Raw genomic sequence first — 18,443 nt, forward strand, 5'->3', positions numbered from 1 at the left:
AAAAAAAACTCAAAAAAAAATAATATCATAGGTCAAAGCTTTCTATTATTTTAGGTTGAATCATAAGAACTTAAAACTAAATTCAGCCAAAATGTTCTTCAGAAAGTCTTTAAGAATATGATGTTCCAATTAAAGGAAGTAAACTTTTAGAACATTAGTTGATGTTCTGTTTCCAAATCTAATCCTCCAGGCATAAACTACAAAGTTAATAAAGACCAGATTAAAACCAACCAAGAACAAATTATTAATTCCGTTTTTCCATTTCACTCTTCAATTCTTGTTTTAAATGCACTAGGAGTCTCTGCTGCAGACGTAGTTAAAGCTGCAGCAGTTCTAATAATCAACGGATTTATCACAAAGGGTGTAGATACTTTCTAAATGAAAGCACCATATGCCTAATTATTGAGCTAAATTTATACATGTAGCTATCTCTGAATGAAACATTTTCAGCCTTTCGGCTCACAGAATATTTCTTTCCATGCCCTTAAGGTATTTCTCCAGATTTCATTCTTCTCCTTTTTTCCCTCTCCCCCAGTCTGAGTGCCGGGTGACGCACCAGGCCAGGAAGCCAGAGGGAACTGGACACTGATGAATGGTCACGCTCTCTATGGTCTTCTCAAGGATGAACATCACTTCTATGAGATAACAACTGAAAGGAGGCAAAAGAATGCTTACTTTCCTGCCACAGGAAGCAGGAATTTTGGCAACAACAACTGAGTAGGGAGGTAACAGCAGAAAACACAAGCTTGTATTGCAGCCCAGGCTTCCTTTTCTTTCCTGGAAATGACTTCTCAAACCCAGTTACTTACTGACAACCCCTTTCTCAACAAAAGGCCGAGCTTATTACTCTAAACAATCCCTAGTTACTGATAAATAAATACTATTTATTGAATAATGAATGCTATGTGCCAGGCATTATGCTGAGAGATTCACATACATTTCCTACTTCAATTCTCACAATGACTGTGCACAAAGAGAAACGTTAGCCCCATTTCACAGGTATGGAAAGGGACGTTCATATGGTTTGTACTCTGTTACAGTGCCTCACAGTCAGACTAGAATTTTGGTGATATACTTAAATCGTTTCTCAATTTGGTTACATTTAAGACAAATTGCCTTCCATCGTTACATTCTGGGCTGTGAACCTATGGTATAGAAAAAGGTGTCTCCACACTTAAGGGGTCTAACATCTAGTTGGAAGATAACATATATGCCCATGAAATTAGCAACCCACAGGGCAAAGCCAGAAATAACAAATGCCATGGAAATTTGGAAAACGGAGAGAGATCAGTAAATGTTGGGAATGTGAGAAAGGGTTTCATGGAGGACATGGATGCTGAGCAAGTAAGAGGACTTCCGACTGAGAGGAATAAACTAAACAAGGCAAAGCCCTTAATTAGTTGTGTTTTGGAGATGGTATCTATGCAAGTTTAGTTCAAGCAGTTTAGTTTAGTTTAACTAAAGCTAAAGTCCCTCCTTATTTAGGAGCTATGACTCAAGAAGCAAACTGAGGCAGATTTACAGAAGACCATGAGTGTCAGCCTAAGGAATGGACACTTCATTCTAGAGCAATGTTTTTCACACTCTAGTCACTGGACCAGACGTATCAGTCACCCGGGAACATGTTAATGGGGCCCACCCAGATCTCCTGAGTCAGAAACTCTGGGGGCAGTGCCCAGCAATCTGGGTGCGTTAACTTGCCCTCCAAGGGATTCTGAAGCTGGCTGAAGTTTGAATCCCTACTCCATAAGTGTACTTGAGAGATAGGTGATTTGAAAGAAGTGATATTTTAGGAAAACTAATCCAATAGTGAACTACAGAATGAACTGGAAAAGGGACCATTTACAAGTTCATAAAATTCACAGAGCTTCTACCATGCAATTATTTATACAAGAAAGCCCTTTTCAGGAGCTACAAAATACTTAATTGGGAAACAGAAGACCAAGGTTCTTTCCCAAAATATCACTCCTTCTTACAGAGAAAATTTTTATTAAATCCTAATTTCTCTAGTGGAAAATAACCCCTAACCTATTACTTTTCATTTCTGTGTGGTACTGTAAATATTACTTATAAAAACATCATTGTCTCAAAAATATTTCCCGGGGAGGGCAGGGGGAGACCCAAACCAACCTTAATTAGGTGTCTCATGTATAAAATTGAAACCTAAGAAAAATGACAGCTCTTATTAAATGTAGTCCACAACTCTAGATAATAATGAACAGAAATGAATGAGGACTCTACCTAATTTCAAAATCACATACCTGAAAAACAAAATACCAAGTGTAAATATAAAGCAGGCTAACTTTTAAACAAAACAAACTTTTATATTCAATTAAGTGTTGACTTTCAAAGGAATATCACAAGTATCTACATTTATTTCAGCAATGTTATATCTTCCCCAAAAATTTTTTATGAACAACCTGCACAGCCAGTTTATGAGTCATACAAGAAAATGAATACAGTTTTTCATTTTATAAATCATTGTGAAAACACCTTTAAAACAGGAAAAGGTGTTTCCTATGTTGATTGATCTTTATTCACTAGATCTGGTTCTGAATGACTTTTGACTGTTATAAAGTATCAACCTTTCCCTCAAAAGACAATGGCTTGTAGCCTATGAGGATACATAGAAGGGGCTGCAAAGATGGGTGGACACCATTTTTGGATTCTGTGATTATATAAAGTGGGGTTATGTGTGTCACACTTAACCTGAATAACTCCTCTTGGTATGTTTGCTTAAATAAGCACATTTATTCAACAAATATTTACTGAGTCCTATTATGGGCAAGGCCCAGGGTTAGCTGACCCATTGGGTGCATGAGGGGGAAGCTCTTTATCTCGTTCTCAAGATGGTAGTCCTGGAAGAGATGCAGGACTATGAAGAGCCAACGTCACAAAGATTCTGTACTCTTGGAGGGAGAGAAAACAAATACTTCTAACCTGTGCTATGGCTTTATCTTATTACTGATAGAACACTTAATAGATAGTATTTTTATTCACCCTAACTGCTAAAACAGCTTAACGCGGTAGTTAATAAATCATCTTCATTTTTTATGCTCCTCAAATTGCCCAACCCATCCGACTTTTTTTGTTGTTGGTAGTGTTGTTTTTAAGCTACTGAGTTCTTCATCACACATTCTAAGCTAAGTAACCCCTAGGAGGCATAAATAATGAAGACTAACCAAAATGCTTAATATGAGTAAATGTACACAATGTATTAAATACACGCCAATTACTACATAAAGTTCCTTGTACACTTAATAAGAATGCCTTATAAAATTGCTGACTTGGGCAAATAACTCCTGAAAACACAGTATGGACTGTTGAAGCATTTCTAATTATGAGATGAAAACCTGTAGTTGACTAGATACATTATAACATTCGACACTGCTAGTTGACTACAAAAATAACATGTCTCAGAGAACAGCATCCTAAATATTCTAAAATTACTATCATTTCAAGCCACAATTTATAAAAATAATATAGTACATTTATGTCAATCATTATTCACCATGTTAATGCAGTCTCAAAGCCAAATTTAAACAGTTCTGGTGTTTGGCAGACTTTTATGAATTACCAAGGTCAGAATAAAAATACATTCTGAAGTGTGCAACTCCTTACTATCTTAAAAATGCATGACTAAAAACACATTATTTGAAGGAGTAGCAAAAAAAAAAAAAAGCCCAAACTCATAAACAAATCATGCTTTTCTTTTATTCTCAAGATTCCTTAAACAAAATGCATATTTATATTTAAAACACTAAAGGCCTCTAACATATGACATATAATGTAATCTTCCCTCTGTAAGAATTCAGCTTTCTACGACTTGCCATTTTCTGGCATCCCTAAAATCACTTCTGAAATTCTATTTGGACTATTTTTGATCTTCAACTATAAACTTAAAATATTAGGAAACCATCCTGATGAATTCTAAAAAAAAAAGAAGGATCCCTCCCACCTTCCCCAGATCTTCAGAGAGGCCAATACTTTCCTCAAATATCTGATGCCAAAGCCCAACTATAACCTAATAACGAATATGAGCTGACGGGAGCTGTCTGGGTCTTAGCTGAGGAAAAGTGGACTATTCCAAGGTGCTTGGTAAGTACTCCCATCAATAAAGAGTACTTTTTATCCTAAGTGACCAACCCAGGGAAGAAGCAAATTTTGTTGTAAGTTTTTTTTTTTTAAATAAAATGCTGTCTATCACCTTCCTGGCCCTTGCCTCTTTTGGGAGCCCGTGTCCCACCAGCCAGCTTGTTAGATCCACCCTCTCCAATGGACACCCCCCTCCTTAAGTTTCCATGCTTTGCCTTTTCCCCAAATCCTGCCCCTTTAATAACTTCCTTGTTCTATCCAACTCACAATGAGGAAATGCAACTAGTCAGCCAACACAGAAGAAAATGTTGCTCAAAGAAAAGCAAATTAAATATACAAGATACTGTTTCATCACCTATGAAATTTACAAAGATTCAACAGACTACATTCACTGTATTACAAGTGAAAGTATAAATTGTTTCTGGAAAGTAATCCCTCAAAATGTACTATGATCCTTTGACCCATTCATTTCCTCTTTCAGGAATTTAAGGGGAAATCCTACTTATGGGGGTCAGGGCAATGAAAAATAAGATGGAAACCTAATGGACAAAGGTGTTTATCTCAGCATATTTTTATGAAAACAAAAAACTGGAAATAACCTAAATGTGCAGGTCCAAGGGAATGGTTAAATAAACTATGATGCTTCTATTTCATATATTATGCTATCATAAAATGACACTTCAAAAGAAAATGAAAAAACACGTTTATATAGTGTGGTTATAACGTTGGGGGGGGGAACCCCTATTTGTTGGGGTGAAGTAGTGTTGGTATTACTTGTGACTAAGTGATAGGAATGTGAAGGATACATTTTTCTTTTTTCTATTCCTGTGTACTTTCAAAATGGTTTTTCCTAAGCCAGCATTGGTTTGCAATGAAATAAGACAATGAAAGACACTTCCTTCTTCTACAAACCTATTCTCACCTTGCTAAGACAAACCTCAAAGGATGATAATTTCTGCTGGGTAACTTGAGTGATATACTTTTAACAGCAGCCTTTAAGAAGCAATACATCTGAAACAAATAATACATTTATGTTAAAAAAAAAAAGGATAGTAGGAAGGGAAAAATGAAGGGGGGGAAATCAGAGGGGGAGATGAACCATGAGAGACTATGGACTCTGAGAAACAAACTGAGGGTTCTAGAGGGGAGGGGGGTGGGGGAGGGGTTAGCCTGGTGATGGGTATTAAAGAGGGCACATATTGAATGGAGCACTGGGTGTTATATGCAAACAATGAATCATGGAACACTACACCAAAAACTAATGATGTAATGTATGGTGATTAACATAACATAATAAAATTTAAAAAAAAGAAGAAGCAATACATCAACAAAAGGGAGGCACTGATGGTGAAATTTCAGGCAGCTGGGAATGAGATTTTGCGACTAGGAACACACCCCTGTGCTTCCTTAATCATTCTACAGGGCTGTCCTTTTGCCTTATGCCCTGATAGAGATCCAGCGGGGAAACACACCCTTGTAGCAGCTCCAGCACAGATTCTTGTGAAAGGGGAACTAGGGTCAGGCAATCATGCCCAAACATCAGTTCAGGGAAGCTGGACTGAAGCTGGACTTGGCCACCCCCAGCATGGACCATAAGCCCTCACCGCCTATCCATGGGCCCTCTGGTCCCTCAGAAGGATCAAGTGCTCCTCGGAGGACTTTGAAAAGATCGTTCAGTGAGTAAGGGTTGGGTAGATAGTTTCCAGCAGTAGCTCACGGTCTTTGCCTGGCCTGAACTCACTCTCCCCCACAGTCATTCACAGGTCTGTGTCCATGCCCCACGGCCACACCCTGTCCTCATAACCCCTAGCCTCAGCAAACAGGCATCCCCACTGCGCAGTGGCAAAGAGGCTCTTCATGGGCGTGGTGTGCTGTTACCAGCAGCAGAAGCTGGCGACCTTCCTCAGGTTCTCATCCCTCTCTTCCATGCTTCCTCTCCCACCGAGCACCCTCACAGGAAGGACTGGGGACAGGACAGTCCAGTGGGAGACCCACATACAAAAGCATGAAGACGTGCAAATGGAAGTTACTATATTAAGGTCGGCGTGTCACTAAAGGAAAGGATATAGAGCAAGAGTGATGAGAACGCAGTGGGGCAGTTCGGGGACTGAGCCTTTGATAAGCTTAATAACCAGGGAGACAAAGGACTGACGGAAAAAAGGAAGTGAAGGAGGCATTCTAGTTACAAAAGACAAGCGAATACAAGGGATGGTGGGCTTTTTAATTTTATTATCTCTGTTCTGGATTATCTGCAGGACTGCTGGACTCTAATGTACCTAAAGCAACTGCCAGAGTATTCAAGACAGAAAGGAGGGCTGTGCCTTTTAAATGCTCTTAAGCCTTAATCTCATTTGGTTTTCTTTCAAGCATCTAATGATCACAGAAGTCTTTATCAGGACCCAGGGCGGGTAGGGCAGGGCTGCCCCTTCTCCAGAGCCAAGGAATTAACCAGCATTGCTTTCTCAAGCAAAGATGTTCCTCTCCCTCTAGGATGGTCTCAGTGGGGCTTCTCACTGCTGGCCTGCCATTCAGGGCTGAAGAGGTGGGGGGGTGGGGGGGGAGGGCAGGCCAGCCAGCCACCAAAACATAGGTTCTCATTAGAGTCAAGAAATCACAGGCAGAGTGCGGCCTTCAGGCTAAGAGGCAGTTCCCAGCTCTGACGTTAGTGCGTTGGGGGAATCTCAGGAAGTCATGGCTCACCGGGCCCTGGCTCTCACCTGGAAAATTAGGACTGGGCTTCAGGATCTCAGAGGTCTTTCTGGGCCCGAAACCCTAACCAATCTCAATTTGTGGCTCTCAAGGAAGGGCAAACTCTGAGTTACAAAGTACAACTGATTTACCTGAATTTTGATTATTAGATGATAGACTGAGCTCTGACTATAGCACTGATCATAATTAAGTAAATTTCTGTCAAGTCTGAAGTAATTTTCTTCTCACTTCTTAAAAACATTCCTCCAAAGATAAAACTGGTTCAAATGCACTTTCCCCAATTTCTCTTTCTATTTTGGGGAACAGTTTCAATGCCTAAGGAGGTAACTCAAGCGCTGTGATTACTCTGAGAAGGAGCCACTTCAGGAACGGGCGCATCTGACTGTGAGAAAGAGACGAATTCTTTCTCAAATACTTGAAATACAGAAGCTGAAGAAGTATATCGTTTTAAAGATACCTAGAGTTTTTTTGGAATTTGGAAGGAATCTGAGAAAATCAGAGTTGACAGTAACACAATAAAATCATAGCCGTCTGGAAAGATCATCGTGATGAACTGGAAATGTATCCTTTTAAGCACCAAACTTGAACTGTTTTTGGTAACCTTTTGAAACTTCGTTATCCACTTCCTGATTTACCAAACATTATGAAACAAAGTAATCTTAGATTGATGGCTTTAGGGAACAACTAGTAGCAGTAATAATAGCAAGTAGCATTTATCATACATTTGCAACATGCCTGATACCATTCTAAGTGCTTGCTGTGTGGATGATCACATTTAAACCTTCTGATCCAATGAAATGGGTGCCCATTTTTGTCTTCATTTTACAAATGAGAAAACCGAAGCTCTGAAAGATTCAATCGCAACTTGCTTAAGGTCACTCAATGGAAGGGATTCAGGTCCTGGCCATCTGCCTCCAGACCAGCCCTTCTCATCCCCACCCTAGTGCTGCAAGTGGACGGAGCAGGAACAGGCAAGGGTATCCAGAGACTCTCTAGGACCTACTTGGGCAAAGAGAACTGTGCTCCTACAATAAAGAGCCCATAGATTGTTGTAATTTTTAAATGTATGTTTACTTTTTAAAAAACATAGTCCTTCAGGCTAGCTGTCAATTCTTCTGTTACACATCAGGCAATGTCAAAAGAGTATGCACACTTATAGTTTGAAGTAGCTCCCCCATGCCATCACACTCCTCTAAGCTGCCCCTCTTCTTGTCTCTCTTCTTTTCGTTTCCCCACCTCTCTTTGTAAAAAATGTCCAACTGAATGATTACAAATGCCTCTGCTTCCTGCCGAGATCTGTTTATCAACAGAAAAAAATGTCATATCAAACTTTTCCTGGGTGGCTTTAAAAAGAAGAGGTCTTCTAAATCATGCCACTAATAAGATTTAAAAAATGACTATAGTTAATGTAACTTAACTAATACAAGGTCAAATTTATAATACTGCAGAATTGTGTTTTGTACTCATTCTACATTAGAGTCTGCAAATGATGAATATGGCCAGTCCATTTATATACTTCTGTGGCATTTTATTTAGGAGGCAAGCCATGTTAAGACAGTGAGCAACACTCACCAAGGATCCGGCTTCCATCCTCAACTCTAATCTGATTTCCGGAATAATCTCTGTCTCAGTTGCATCTACTGTAAAATGAACAAGCTGAGCTATCTCTAAGGACTCATACAGAACAATATGACTTAGAGCATATGTTTACTTTTAAAAAAAAGGAAAAGTCATGACTTAATTTTCCCAAAGAAATAATTCTCTTCCTTAAACTACCAAATATTGGTTTCTCTATTACTCTTTTATCTGGTTAGGGGAGAGGCATTTCATAGTATCTCTGGAATCCATGGGGTGGATGGTCCTATTTTGATCAATCGATACTCATCTTTGACAAACACACACATTTTTATGGTTTTGTAGGTTATGAAGAACTTAAAAGGTCACAAGTTCTCTATTGGACTATGGGCTATATGCAGGTTCCAGTGCAGTTCTGATCTACCCATGTATATTTATCTCTCATCACTCACACTGATCTGTAGGTATTCCTCCCTTCTGACCTTAAGACACATGCTTGAAACTCTCTTTATTGAAGAATTTGTACTACCACAGCTTATGGAATAATTCAATATAAATATATAAGTTTCCCACTGAATTCCAACAAACTCAGATTTCATACAAAGGCACTTACTATACATGTGAAATACCAAGATAAATTTCTCAGGATGGTTTATTTGATCAGCTCACCTAAAAAATACAGAAGCATTGACTCAAAAATGCATTTTTTTAACCACTTTTCACACCTTAACTAGGTTCTAAGGCCTATGAATCTTAAGTTACCTGGTAAGAGGAAGACAGAATATTCCTCTCAAATTATCAATAGCTACAGAAAATTAAACTGAACGTAATTGATCATCCATTAACAATTTTTTCTTGCTTTCATGTATTAAAGTTCAACAGTCAGGATCTACTCTACCACTTACACTGCTGAAATCGTCATTTATTCATTTACCTATTAAAGAGAAAAAATTTTTACAAATACTCTATGACCTACCTGCTCTGGGGAAAAACCTAAGAGTGGGGGAATCTTGCCTTTGCCTCTAGTCAATGTCAGGTATGTTTCAGAGTAGGGTGAGCAGAACAGGCAGGGTAACTCAAGGGTATTGAAGTTCCTCTGGAGTCAGGTCTTCAAATTCTGGCTTTTATTATTTTGCAAATATCATTTTCCACATCAGAACTACCCATACAGATAAATTGGAAAGTTAAGTCTTCAAAATAAAAGTATTAGTCTGTCTGGGTAGATTATTCCTACATCTGATCTTTAATAAAAGGGTTAATCATCAAAAGTTAACATAAATGATAGACTCAAGAACAACATAAGGCTAGTGTGTAAGGCATAAAAATACATTTTAACCATTAGCCATCAATATGAACATTTTCTTTAAACTTACGATCATATCAGTAGGTCTGGAATAAAAAACTAAAGAATGCTTTGAGAAACCTATAGACAACTGTGACTGCCATGGCTGACCAATCCTAAAGCCTTGTCTGAGAGACCCCAAGCCGAGTGTCAGACCCTTCACTCCTACCCCATTTAGGTTGGTGGAGACTCCAGTTTGAGAAGGGAGGAATCCCCTCTGAGAAGATGTCTTCAGCCCCTATTACTCAAGGACTCCCCATAATTCCAGGAGATGAAAACCAAAATTATTCATCCTCTAAATTAGGATTATGGCTCTAATCCTAAAGGACTGTACAAGTTCTTTGTACAGGCTCAAAACAAAACAAAACAAAACAAAACAAAAAAAGAAAAGAAAGAAAGAGAAAAAGCTTCCTGATTTTTAAAAAAGGGTTAAGGTAGAAGAGGAACTAGACTATTCGTTTAAAAATTCCATGGTGTTATTTTAACTTTGGTCCTTCATTATTTTAACACTGCTTTTTAAAACTAAGGATAACTTGAATACAATTTTAAAAAGATCAAACTCATGAAAATATATTCTATGTATCATAAAATTCAGGGAAATTCCAGAGTTGATTTTTTACAAAGTTTTCATGGGGCGGGGGAGCATCTTGATTTCAATTTTAAGTATTACATCAAAGTTTTACCATCCATCAAATTAGTACTGGAAAGCATATAATGGCTTTTTGTGAAGGGAGCTAGGTAATATCCTATTTGAAATTATGACTGTCTCCTCTAGGCACAAATTTGTTAAAAATTTACCAAAGTACCAGTAACACAATTGTGTTGGCATTATAAAAATAGTATTAGCTGCCTTTAAGTTTACAAATTAAATGTTTGGCTCAGAAATTATAGTCTAAGCTCTCAACATATTAGACTTGCCTATACTTTCTAAATTTTAGCTATAAAACTGTTAATACATTCAGGTGTACTAACACCTGAGAGAGCCTAAGTATATAAAGAGAACTAGAAAATACAGGGACAACAAAGATCAAAACCAAGACAAAGATCTACTGGTCCATGACAAAAAGTCCACGGTGGTACCAGAAACTGAATATAAAAGTGTGAAGTTAAAGCGCAGTGCTCTATTTACAATAGGTAACCACTCTTTCCTTTCTAAAACTGAACATTTTCAGCACAGTTTTAGAATAGCATTTTTTTTTTTTGGTTTACAAAGGAACGCATCTGCCTGAACTAATCTGATGAAAAACCATAATCCATTTCTTCCCATTAGCTTTTGCCTAAATACTGAAGCTAATTATGCTAGCTTTTTTGGGTTCTCATGGCAACACGGAATTTTAAAGAACACATTACTTCCACCACTTTATGCAAGACTGGGCAGTTTCAAAACATCTAAGTGCTAAGACGTTAGCACCACACAGATACAGAAGGCTATGTAAATTTTCTTTACATGGCTAATTAAGACCTTTTGATTTAGAGAGACAGATAACATGGATCCAGTAGGGGCAGATAGGCATACTGTTAATATGCTGTCCTCAATTCCCACTGCTTTTGCTCTTGATGCACTTTTAATCACTATTGGTTGGTACGGATAGCTTTTCAACATCCATGCATCTTTAGTATTTAAAATCATTTCCTTGGACAACTGTGATCTGCACTAACTGGCAGCTCATAGGAATTTAGAGGCAAGAAATGTGTGTATTACACTGTTTTAAACTTAAGGGAAACATAAGCATATAGATTTACGGTTAATTTACCTATGATTTTGTTTGGATATTTTTAAGGAGGATGGGAGATGAAGAGATGAGGGAAATTGGTGAGAAATAGAGCTTTTTATCCACTTTCCTGGTTTGGTATCCCTGACAGGATTTCATGGAGAAGGCAATCTGCTAGAGAGAAGTTGTCCAGGGACATAAAATCTATTCCTCCAAGTCTGGGAGGTTCTATGCCTGAAGAAGGGTCCCAAAGCAGAAAGGCTGATGGGCTTGAAGGAAGCTATCTGCACAGAAGGATGAAGGCACCCTCTTTGTGCCTAGGGTAAACTGAAAGGGTCCCAAATCTACTTTAACTTGCTCAATTACAGCTAAACCAAATTCATCTGGTTTTATACTAAAGTCACAAATCCTGTAACAATCAAGCTGCCTCCATTCTGTAGGTACTCAAGCTAAATACCTCTTCACCAACTCAAAATTGTTTACTCTCTGAAAATGGGAGAATGAGGCCGCTTCCTTTCCTGATTACCTACCCAATGTCAAAACATAAAATTTATTTTCACAGAGGCTCTGACATTTTTTGAGTGCCAAAATATTACTTCCACTTATAACACATTTTAGAAATCTGAATCAAGATTTGGGATGAAATGCTTTTAATATGGTTCCTCCAGCTCTTGGATTGTGTTAAAATTCAGGCTGGTATAGTTTCACACAGGAGAGTAGCTGTGGAAGGAAGCACGTCCACAAAGAGCCTACTGACTGGTGAAAGGTGACCAGGAGAAGCCCTGGCTTCAAGTCCTAACTTGGTCACTAACTAATTCTGGGGCTTTGGGGTCCTCAAATTTCATCTTTAAATTGACAGTCTTAAATGACTTTAAAGGTCCCCCTCAGCTTTAAGCCAGTTAAGTGGCCATATGCTACAAGTGCTAACTGAAAATTACAAGAAATAAATTATGAAAGACTTATCAAAGTCCATGTTTGTCTTGGATTAAGTTTGTCATTTTTGTGTTGCTGTGGAGGCAAACCTGTTGCATCGCATAAAATACTCTTTTTCACTACACCAGAAATACAAGAGACAATTGGCTGGCTTTTTAAATTTTTCATTTTTTAAAATGTAAATAAACAACAGTGTGCCCCCTATGATAGAAAGTTCTCAAGTTTCACCTTTATAATCTATAAGTACACATAGGATGCCACCTGGCAGCATAAGGCCACATGACTGAAGGCCAGGAAGTGCTGGCTTGCTGTTAGAACCTTTTTATCCTGCATGAGCAATGCTTTGCGTTTACGTTCAACCTTCATTTCGAGCCACGTCCAAGCCTCAATAGGGGGCTGTTTGGGACCTTCACTGTCAATGTTCTCAGGCAGGGACGATTACCCGTGAGGAGGCCCATGAGACAGGAGGTTTGCACACCACCTCACCTGCCCATGTATTTAATACCTACCTCACGTGGTTTATGCTTACCAGAGCACGCAAATTAAAAGCAACGGGATTCAACCTCAGATCTTAATTGGCCACATCTACTGTGATAGTAAAAAAAGGAAAACTAAAGAGCCTTTGACATTGCACCTGGTGGAAGCTGAAAAGCTCTCTGTCCCCTTACACTGTAATGTACAGTCGTAAGAGTTTCAAAGGTTTGTCTTTTTCTCCCCAAAAAACGCTGCCAGGCAGGAGGGGTTTCCAGTACGGTGCACTCACCTCTTTGATCTTTGCCCTCTTGTCGCGGATGGCAGCGTCGGCCGGCTCTCGGCCAACCGCCCCGATTGGGGGCACGAAGTCCACCGGGGGCAGCCTCCTGAACACCGCCTTGTCACGCAGCTGGTCCTGGGCCACCTTCTCCTTCTCCAGCAGGATGTCTCTTTGGATCTCCTCGGGCAGCTTCTGCAGGGTCTCCTTGGCTTCCCTGAGAGCCCGCTCGTGGTTTTCGCGGATCCTGGCCAAGTTGTCCTCCAGGGCGGCCGCCGGGTCCCCGGGCGCGCCCTCCTCGCCGCGCCTGGCTCGCCCATCTGCTGCGTCCTCGGCGCGCGCCCCGGGCCCGGGCTTATGGTCGGCGGCCGACTGCAGGGCGGGGCTGGAGTGGAACAGGACCCCGCTGAGCAGCTTGGAGGAGTCCGGCAGGAAGAAGATCGCCCCGAAGCAGAGCGTGATGAAGGCGCTGAACACCAGCAGCAGCACGAACTTCTCTGTCAGGCGGAAGGCGGCGGGGCCGGATCCCTTCCTGCCGCCGCTGCCGCCGCCGCTGAGCCCCCCGCCCAGGCCGCCGCCCAGGCCGCCGCCCGCCGGGCTGCTGAAGAGCGGCAACAGGCCCCCCACCGGCATCCCTCCAGCCGCCGCGGCCGCTGGGGTGCCCGCTGTCCAGTGGCCCTGCGCCGCGCCGCTCAGCAGCCAAACTTCGCCGCCGCCCGGCGTCAGCGGCTGCGGGGTTGGGTCCTGCGCATCCAGGCCGCCCGAGCCCCTGGGCTGGGCTGCAGGTATGCCCTGGGGAAACAACTCTTCTGTGGGTCTTCTCCCAGGGGCAGCTCCTTTGGCAAACAAGCACGCGCGACAGACCGCTGGCCGCAGCCCCTGCGGGGAGAGAAACAGTAAAATGTAGTAATTACGATGATGGTGATAAAGTTACCAGCGGGTCTCCGCCCTCCGACGGCCGTTCGAGCCGCCGGGACAGCTCCCCCAGCGCGGAGTCGGGAGTCTGGCTCCGGGCACCGCCCTCGGAGCTCACTCTTTGGACTTGGGGAGAAGTTTTCTGGTCCCGGGGGGACTGGGTGTCCTGCGCACACTTGGAGCAGGGCCGCGTGCGGGCACCTCTTGGAGAGGGCAGCGCACCTCTGGGGCAGGAGGGACGCAGCGCGGGTCGGGGGGCTAGTCAACTTCGCCAGCTCCCCATCTCGGAGCTGGGACTAGCTGCCACGGCTTCCCAGGCGGCGGCTGAGCGTGCAGCCCGGCCGCCCCGCAGCCCTGCTCGCCGCTCGTCTGGGCTAGCGCGCCGACCCGCGGGCGAGTAGGAGCGAGCAGGGCTGCACGGTGCCCTCCACCGCGGCCCCGCGAGCACTAATACCACTGCCGGTCTCCTGGCATTCGGAAACGAGGGCGGTGACGCGTCCGGAGAGTGATGGCGCGGCCGGGCCAATCACGCACCGCCCAGGGACCCGCGGGGGCGGGGCCGAGGCGGGGAGGGGGCCGCGCGGGGCGGGGAGTTTACGGGAAGCGCAACCTCGCGGGGGCCCGGCCGGGGGCGGGGAGGTCGCCGGTCTGGGAGGCGCGAGGCCGGCGGGAGCGGCAGCGGGGTGGCCGCCTAGACCCGAGCCGGAGGCAAAGGGCGCGAGGAAGCGGGCTGGGTTCGGGGTCGGGAGTGTATCCTGCGCGGTCCGCGGGTCCGGGTCGCAGGGGCTCGTTGGCCTTGAGTGGCCCGGGAGGCGCCGGGACTGACGCAGGACCTCCCTGCCGCCCCCTGGGACCCGCCCCCCAGGCCGTGCGAGGCCCGCTCCGAGGGGTCCCGCGAAGGACAGGTCTCGCTGAGAATCGTCCGATGCTGGGTCGTTCTGAACGTGTCTTTTTCTCCAGTTCCCTCTTTTTACCCAAGACGGGGATTCCCCCGGTGCCTGGTAGCAGTCAAACCAAAAGTCCCCCGTAGAGAAGCTGTGATCCGAGAGCATTTGAGCTCTCTGGTCTAACATCCTTTTACGCCCTGAGATACTCATCGTTTTGTGGTTGCTTAGGATGCTTCTTCGTCTGCATCCTTTCTCCACCCACTTGAAGAAAAAAAGTTACATACCTCCCCCACCCACTCCCACTTTCAAAATTCATTTATCTCATAGAAGTTGGTCAAATTTTCCATTTAAAGAAGACAGTTTTGGGCGCCTGGGTGGCTCAGTCGTTAAGCGTCTGCCTTCGGCTCAGGTCATGATCCCAGGGTCCTGTGATCGAGTCCCACATCGGGCTCCCTTCTCGGCAGGAAGCCTGCTTCTCCCTCTCCCACTCCCCCTGCTTGTGTTCCTGCTCTCGCTGTCTCTCTGTCAAATAAATAAATAAAATCTTTAAAAAAAAATAAAATAAAATAGGGAAGACAGTTTTATGCCATAGCTTCAAGTAATAAATTTGAACACTGTGTTGAAATTAAGTGTTGGATGTGATTACTTCCAGGGAAGTAAGGACTTGGTCCAATAGAGATTGTTTTCAAGACAGCATTATTTTCCAAAATGTGTTTGCAATTTCCCTGTTGCTCTGAAAAAAAAAAACAAAAAAACAAAAAAAACGGTTATCAGAGGGGAAAAAGTTGACTACTGACTTCTCATTTCTGAAAGCAGTTTGTAGCAGCCTTAGCCAATTCCTCCCCCTTCTCTGGAAACGTGATTTTCGCTCTGTTTTGGCTTGCCATTTATAAAACAAAGAGCTGGCAGTTTACAGCAAGATGCCTACAGTACAGTTGTTTCAGATGCAGACTGTATGAGAAAACACAAAATTAAATCAGAAATCCTTATTACAGTTTTCATTTAACTGTTCATTTAAACCATCATTATTTATTGTATATTTGTTTTGTGTTAACATGAGTTATACCTCCAACGTTTCTGTTAATGGGAAATTGTTTGATAAAACTGACCTTATGGCTTGGTTATTCTCATAATTGCTATGAAATTCTATGCCCAGAAGAGTGCAGCATGTCCAAGCAGGGTAACAAAGTTTAGAAGGACTGAAAAAGAAAACAACATTTTTTTTTAATTAAATGATAGAATAGTAATTTTTATTTCAAACTACATTTGCAAGTTGTGGATAGGCTGAAAAGTTTGAATCAGTGTGAAATAATACTGCTTATTTTCAACAGCTTTAAAATTCAGTTACCTCATGGATAGGTAATAATTAGGGTTAATACCCTAAAAGCTAATCCCTTTATGATCTTTTCCCCAAACGATTTATTATCTTAATTATTATGTTTTAGGAATGGAATTATCTCTTATAGCCACAAAAATATTTAGAAACTTTAATTTAAAAATAGTATACTAAGTATTCCAGAAAGGCAATACAAACTACTTTTAAGTGTATGTTAAAATGGTAATAAAAGGGGGTTGTAGACCAATTCTACTTCTGGCGCTCTTTAATTTTGATACCAAACCAGTTTGGACATTTAACTCATCGCCTATAGTGGAAATATTCAAAATTTAGCATATGGTCTTAAAGATGATTTTTTTTCCTAAAAGCTTTAAATTTGATTTATCTATATTGTGTTTACAGCTTTTAAAATGATGGCTCTGTTTATTTCTGTTCCCCTTTATGAAGGTTACTTTAAGATTACTTTATTAATACCTGTATTTCTTATAAAACAGAGATTTATTATGAGTGAAGCCTAGCTTTAATGATTTGTTAAACAGGAAAATAGCATGGGTGATTGATTATAGGATATGTTTTAAATGGGGCCAGTCTGTGTTAGGTAGGATGAGAAATATGTGGGAGTGCTCATATTTGGGCTATAGCAATTAAAAAAAAAATCAGAGAGAAGGTATTTGAAGGGACATATCAACTAAATTAACCATGTAAAAACTTTTAAAATAACCACACAAAGTCCTGTATATTCATGGTAAAGGAAGAATACTGGATGGTCAATAAATTAGAAATTGTATTTTGTTGAAGCAAAATCTGACACTTTGCCCCGATTTCAATACCATAAGCACTTCTCATTCCACAGCTGGAAAAACAATGTTTTATAACTTGAGATAAAGCAAAAATACAGGTGATGGTTCTGGTCCCCAAATAATAAAACCTTGACCCTGTCCCATAAATCCATACTCACCCACCACATCTACCTGAAGATATGTCATGATCTCTGTGGATACAATGATTGTGACAAAGTTGCTGTTTCTTCATTATGAATAGTCTAATGCAAATTTAGCAACCTTAGTAATTCTGTGTGGTTTTTTCTGTTTAAATACTTGCTGTGTGTTCTGATTTGGCCAGCTAGTCCTGAAGTATGATTTCCTTGTACCTTTTGCAAGTTTGCCTACAAACCTAATTCTTACTTTTTCCTTTTCCAATGCTTATATCTCTGTATCTTTTTTTCATAATTTGTAAATTTTTGTGTTTCAAGATAAAATCTTTAGAATCAAGTAATTTTTTTAAAGTTGGTTCTGGTTAGAGATATTCCCCCCAAGGTGCAAAGAAATCCCCAAGTTATTTGACTGCTTGGATTTCTGTGCTTTTAAAATGTTTAACAAAGGGTACATTTATTTTTTATATTAACATGCCAAAAATTAAATATAGTAATAATTATAAACAGGGTTGGGGGAGGGACAATGTTTTTATAAAAACTATGGTGAATGAATATTTTATAAAGTTGTAAGTCCCAAAAAATTAAACTGCAAAAATATTTCTTAATAGGAAGTTTCTAGAAGGTACTAGGTAGAAGTTTATGGAAGAATCCCTTTGAGAATTTTTCTTTGATTTAAAAAGTATAAAAAAGTAATACAACAAAAGAAATACACTTAACATACATGTGTAACAGTTAACCATTGAAATTGTCCAACACATTAGATTTCTGATAAAATTTTCCTGTTGCTGGGCGCCTGGGTGGCTCAGTCGGTTAAGCGACTGCCTTCGGCTCAGGTCATGATCCTGGAGTCCCGGGATCGAGTCCCGTATCGGGCTCCCTGCTCGGCGGGGAGTCTGCTTCTCCCTCTGATCCTCCCCCTCTCATGCTTTCTGTCTCCCATTCTCTCTCAGATAAATAAATAAAATCTTTAAAAAAAAAAAATTTTCCTGTTGCTGATTTTCTACTTGTCTTCAAATTTTAGGTCAGAATAGGTTTTGGCCTTTATTTAAAAAAAACCGAAGGGGTACGTGCACCCCGATGTTTATAGCAGCAATGTCCACAATAGCCAAACTGTGGAAAGAGCCAAGATGTCCATCGACAGATGACTGGATAAAGAAGATGTGGTATATATATACAATGGAATATTATGCAGCCATCAAAAGGAATGAGATCTTGCCATTTGCAATGACGTGGATGGAACTGGAGGGTATTATG

The 18,443-nt window shown here is 41.3% G+C and overlaps 1 protein-coding gene across 1 annotated transcript in view; it reads right to left on the bottom strand.

Moving 5' to 3' along the window:
* MAN1A1 (mannosidase alpha class 1A member 1) overlaps positions 1 to 13,996 on the bottom strand; it is a 151,227-nt gene extending 137,231 nt beyond the window's left edge. Inside the window, exons 1-2 of the mRNA XM_081829371.1 lie at positions 13,130 to 13,996; positions 5,018 to 5,106 (exon numbers count right to left, since the gene is read on the bottom strand). Of these exons, the coding sequence (XP_081685497.1) occupies positions 5,018 to 5,106; positions 13,130 to 13,750 (710 nt within the window). The 5' untranslated portion in view covers positions 13,751 to 13,996. The remainder of the gene's footprint in view (positions 1 to 5,017; positions 5,107 to 13,129) is intronic.
* Between the last annotated feature and the right edge of the window lie 4,447 nt (positions 13,997 to 18,443).

The sequence above is a fragment of the Leptonychotes weddellii genome, chromosome 8 (assembly GCF_054177405.1).
Source record: "Leptonychotes weddellii isolate Sample4059 chromosome 8, ASM5417740v2, whole genome shotgun sequence".
Classification (NCBI taxonomy): Eukaryota; Metazoa; Chordata; class Mammalia; order Carnivora; family Phocidae; genus Leptonychotes; species Leptonychotes weddellii.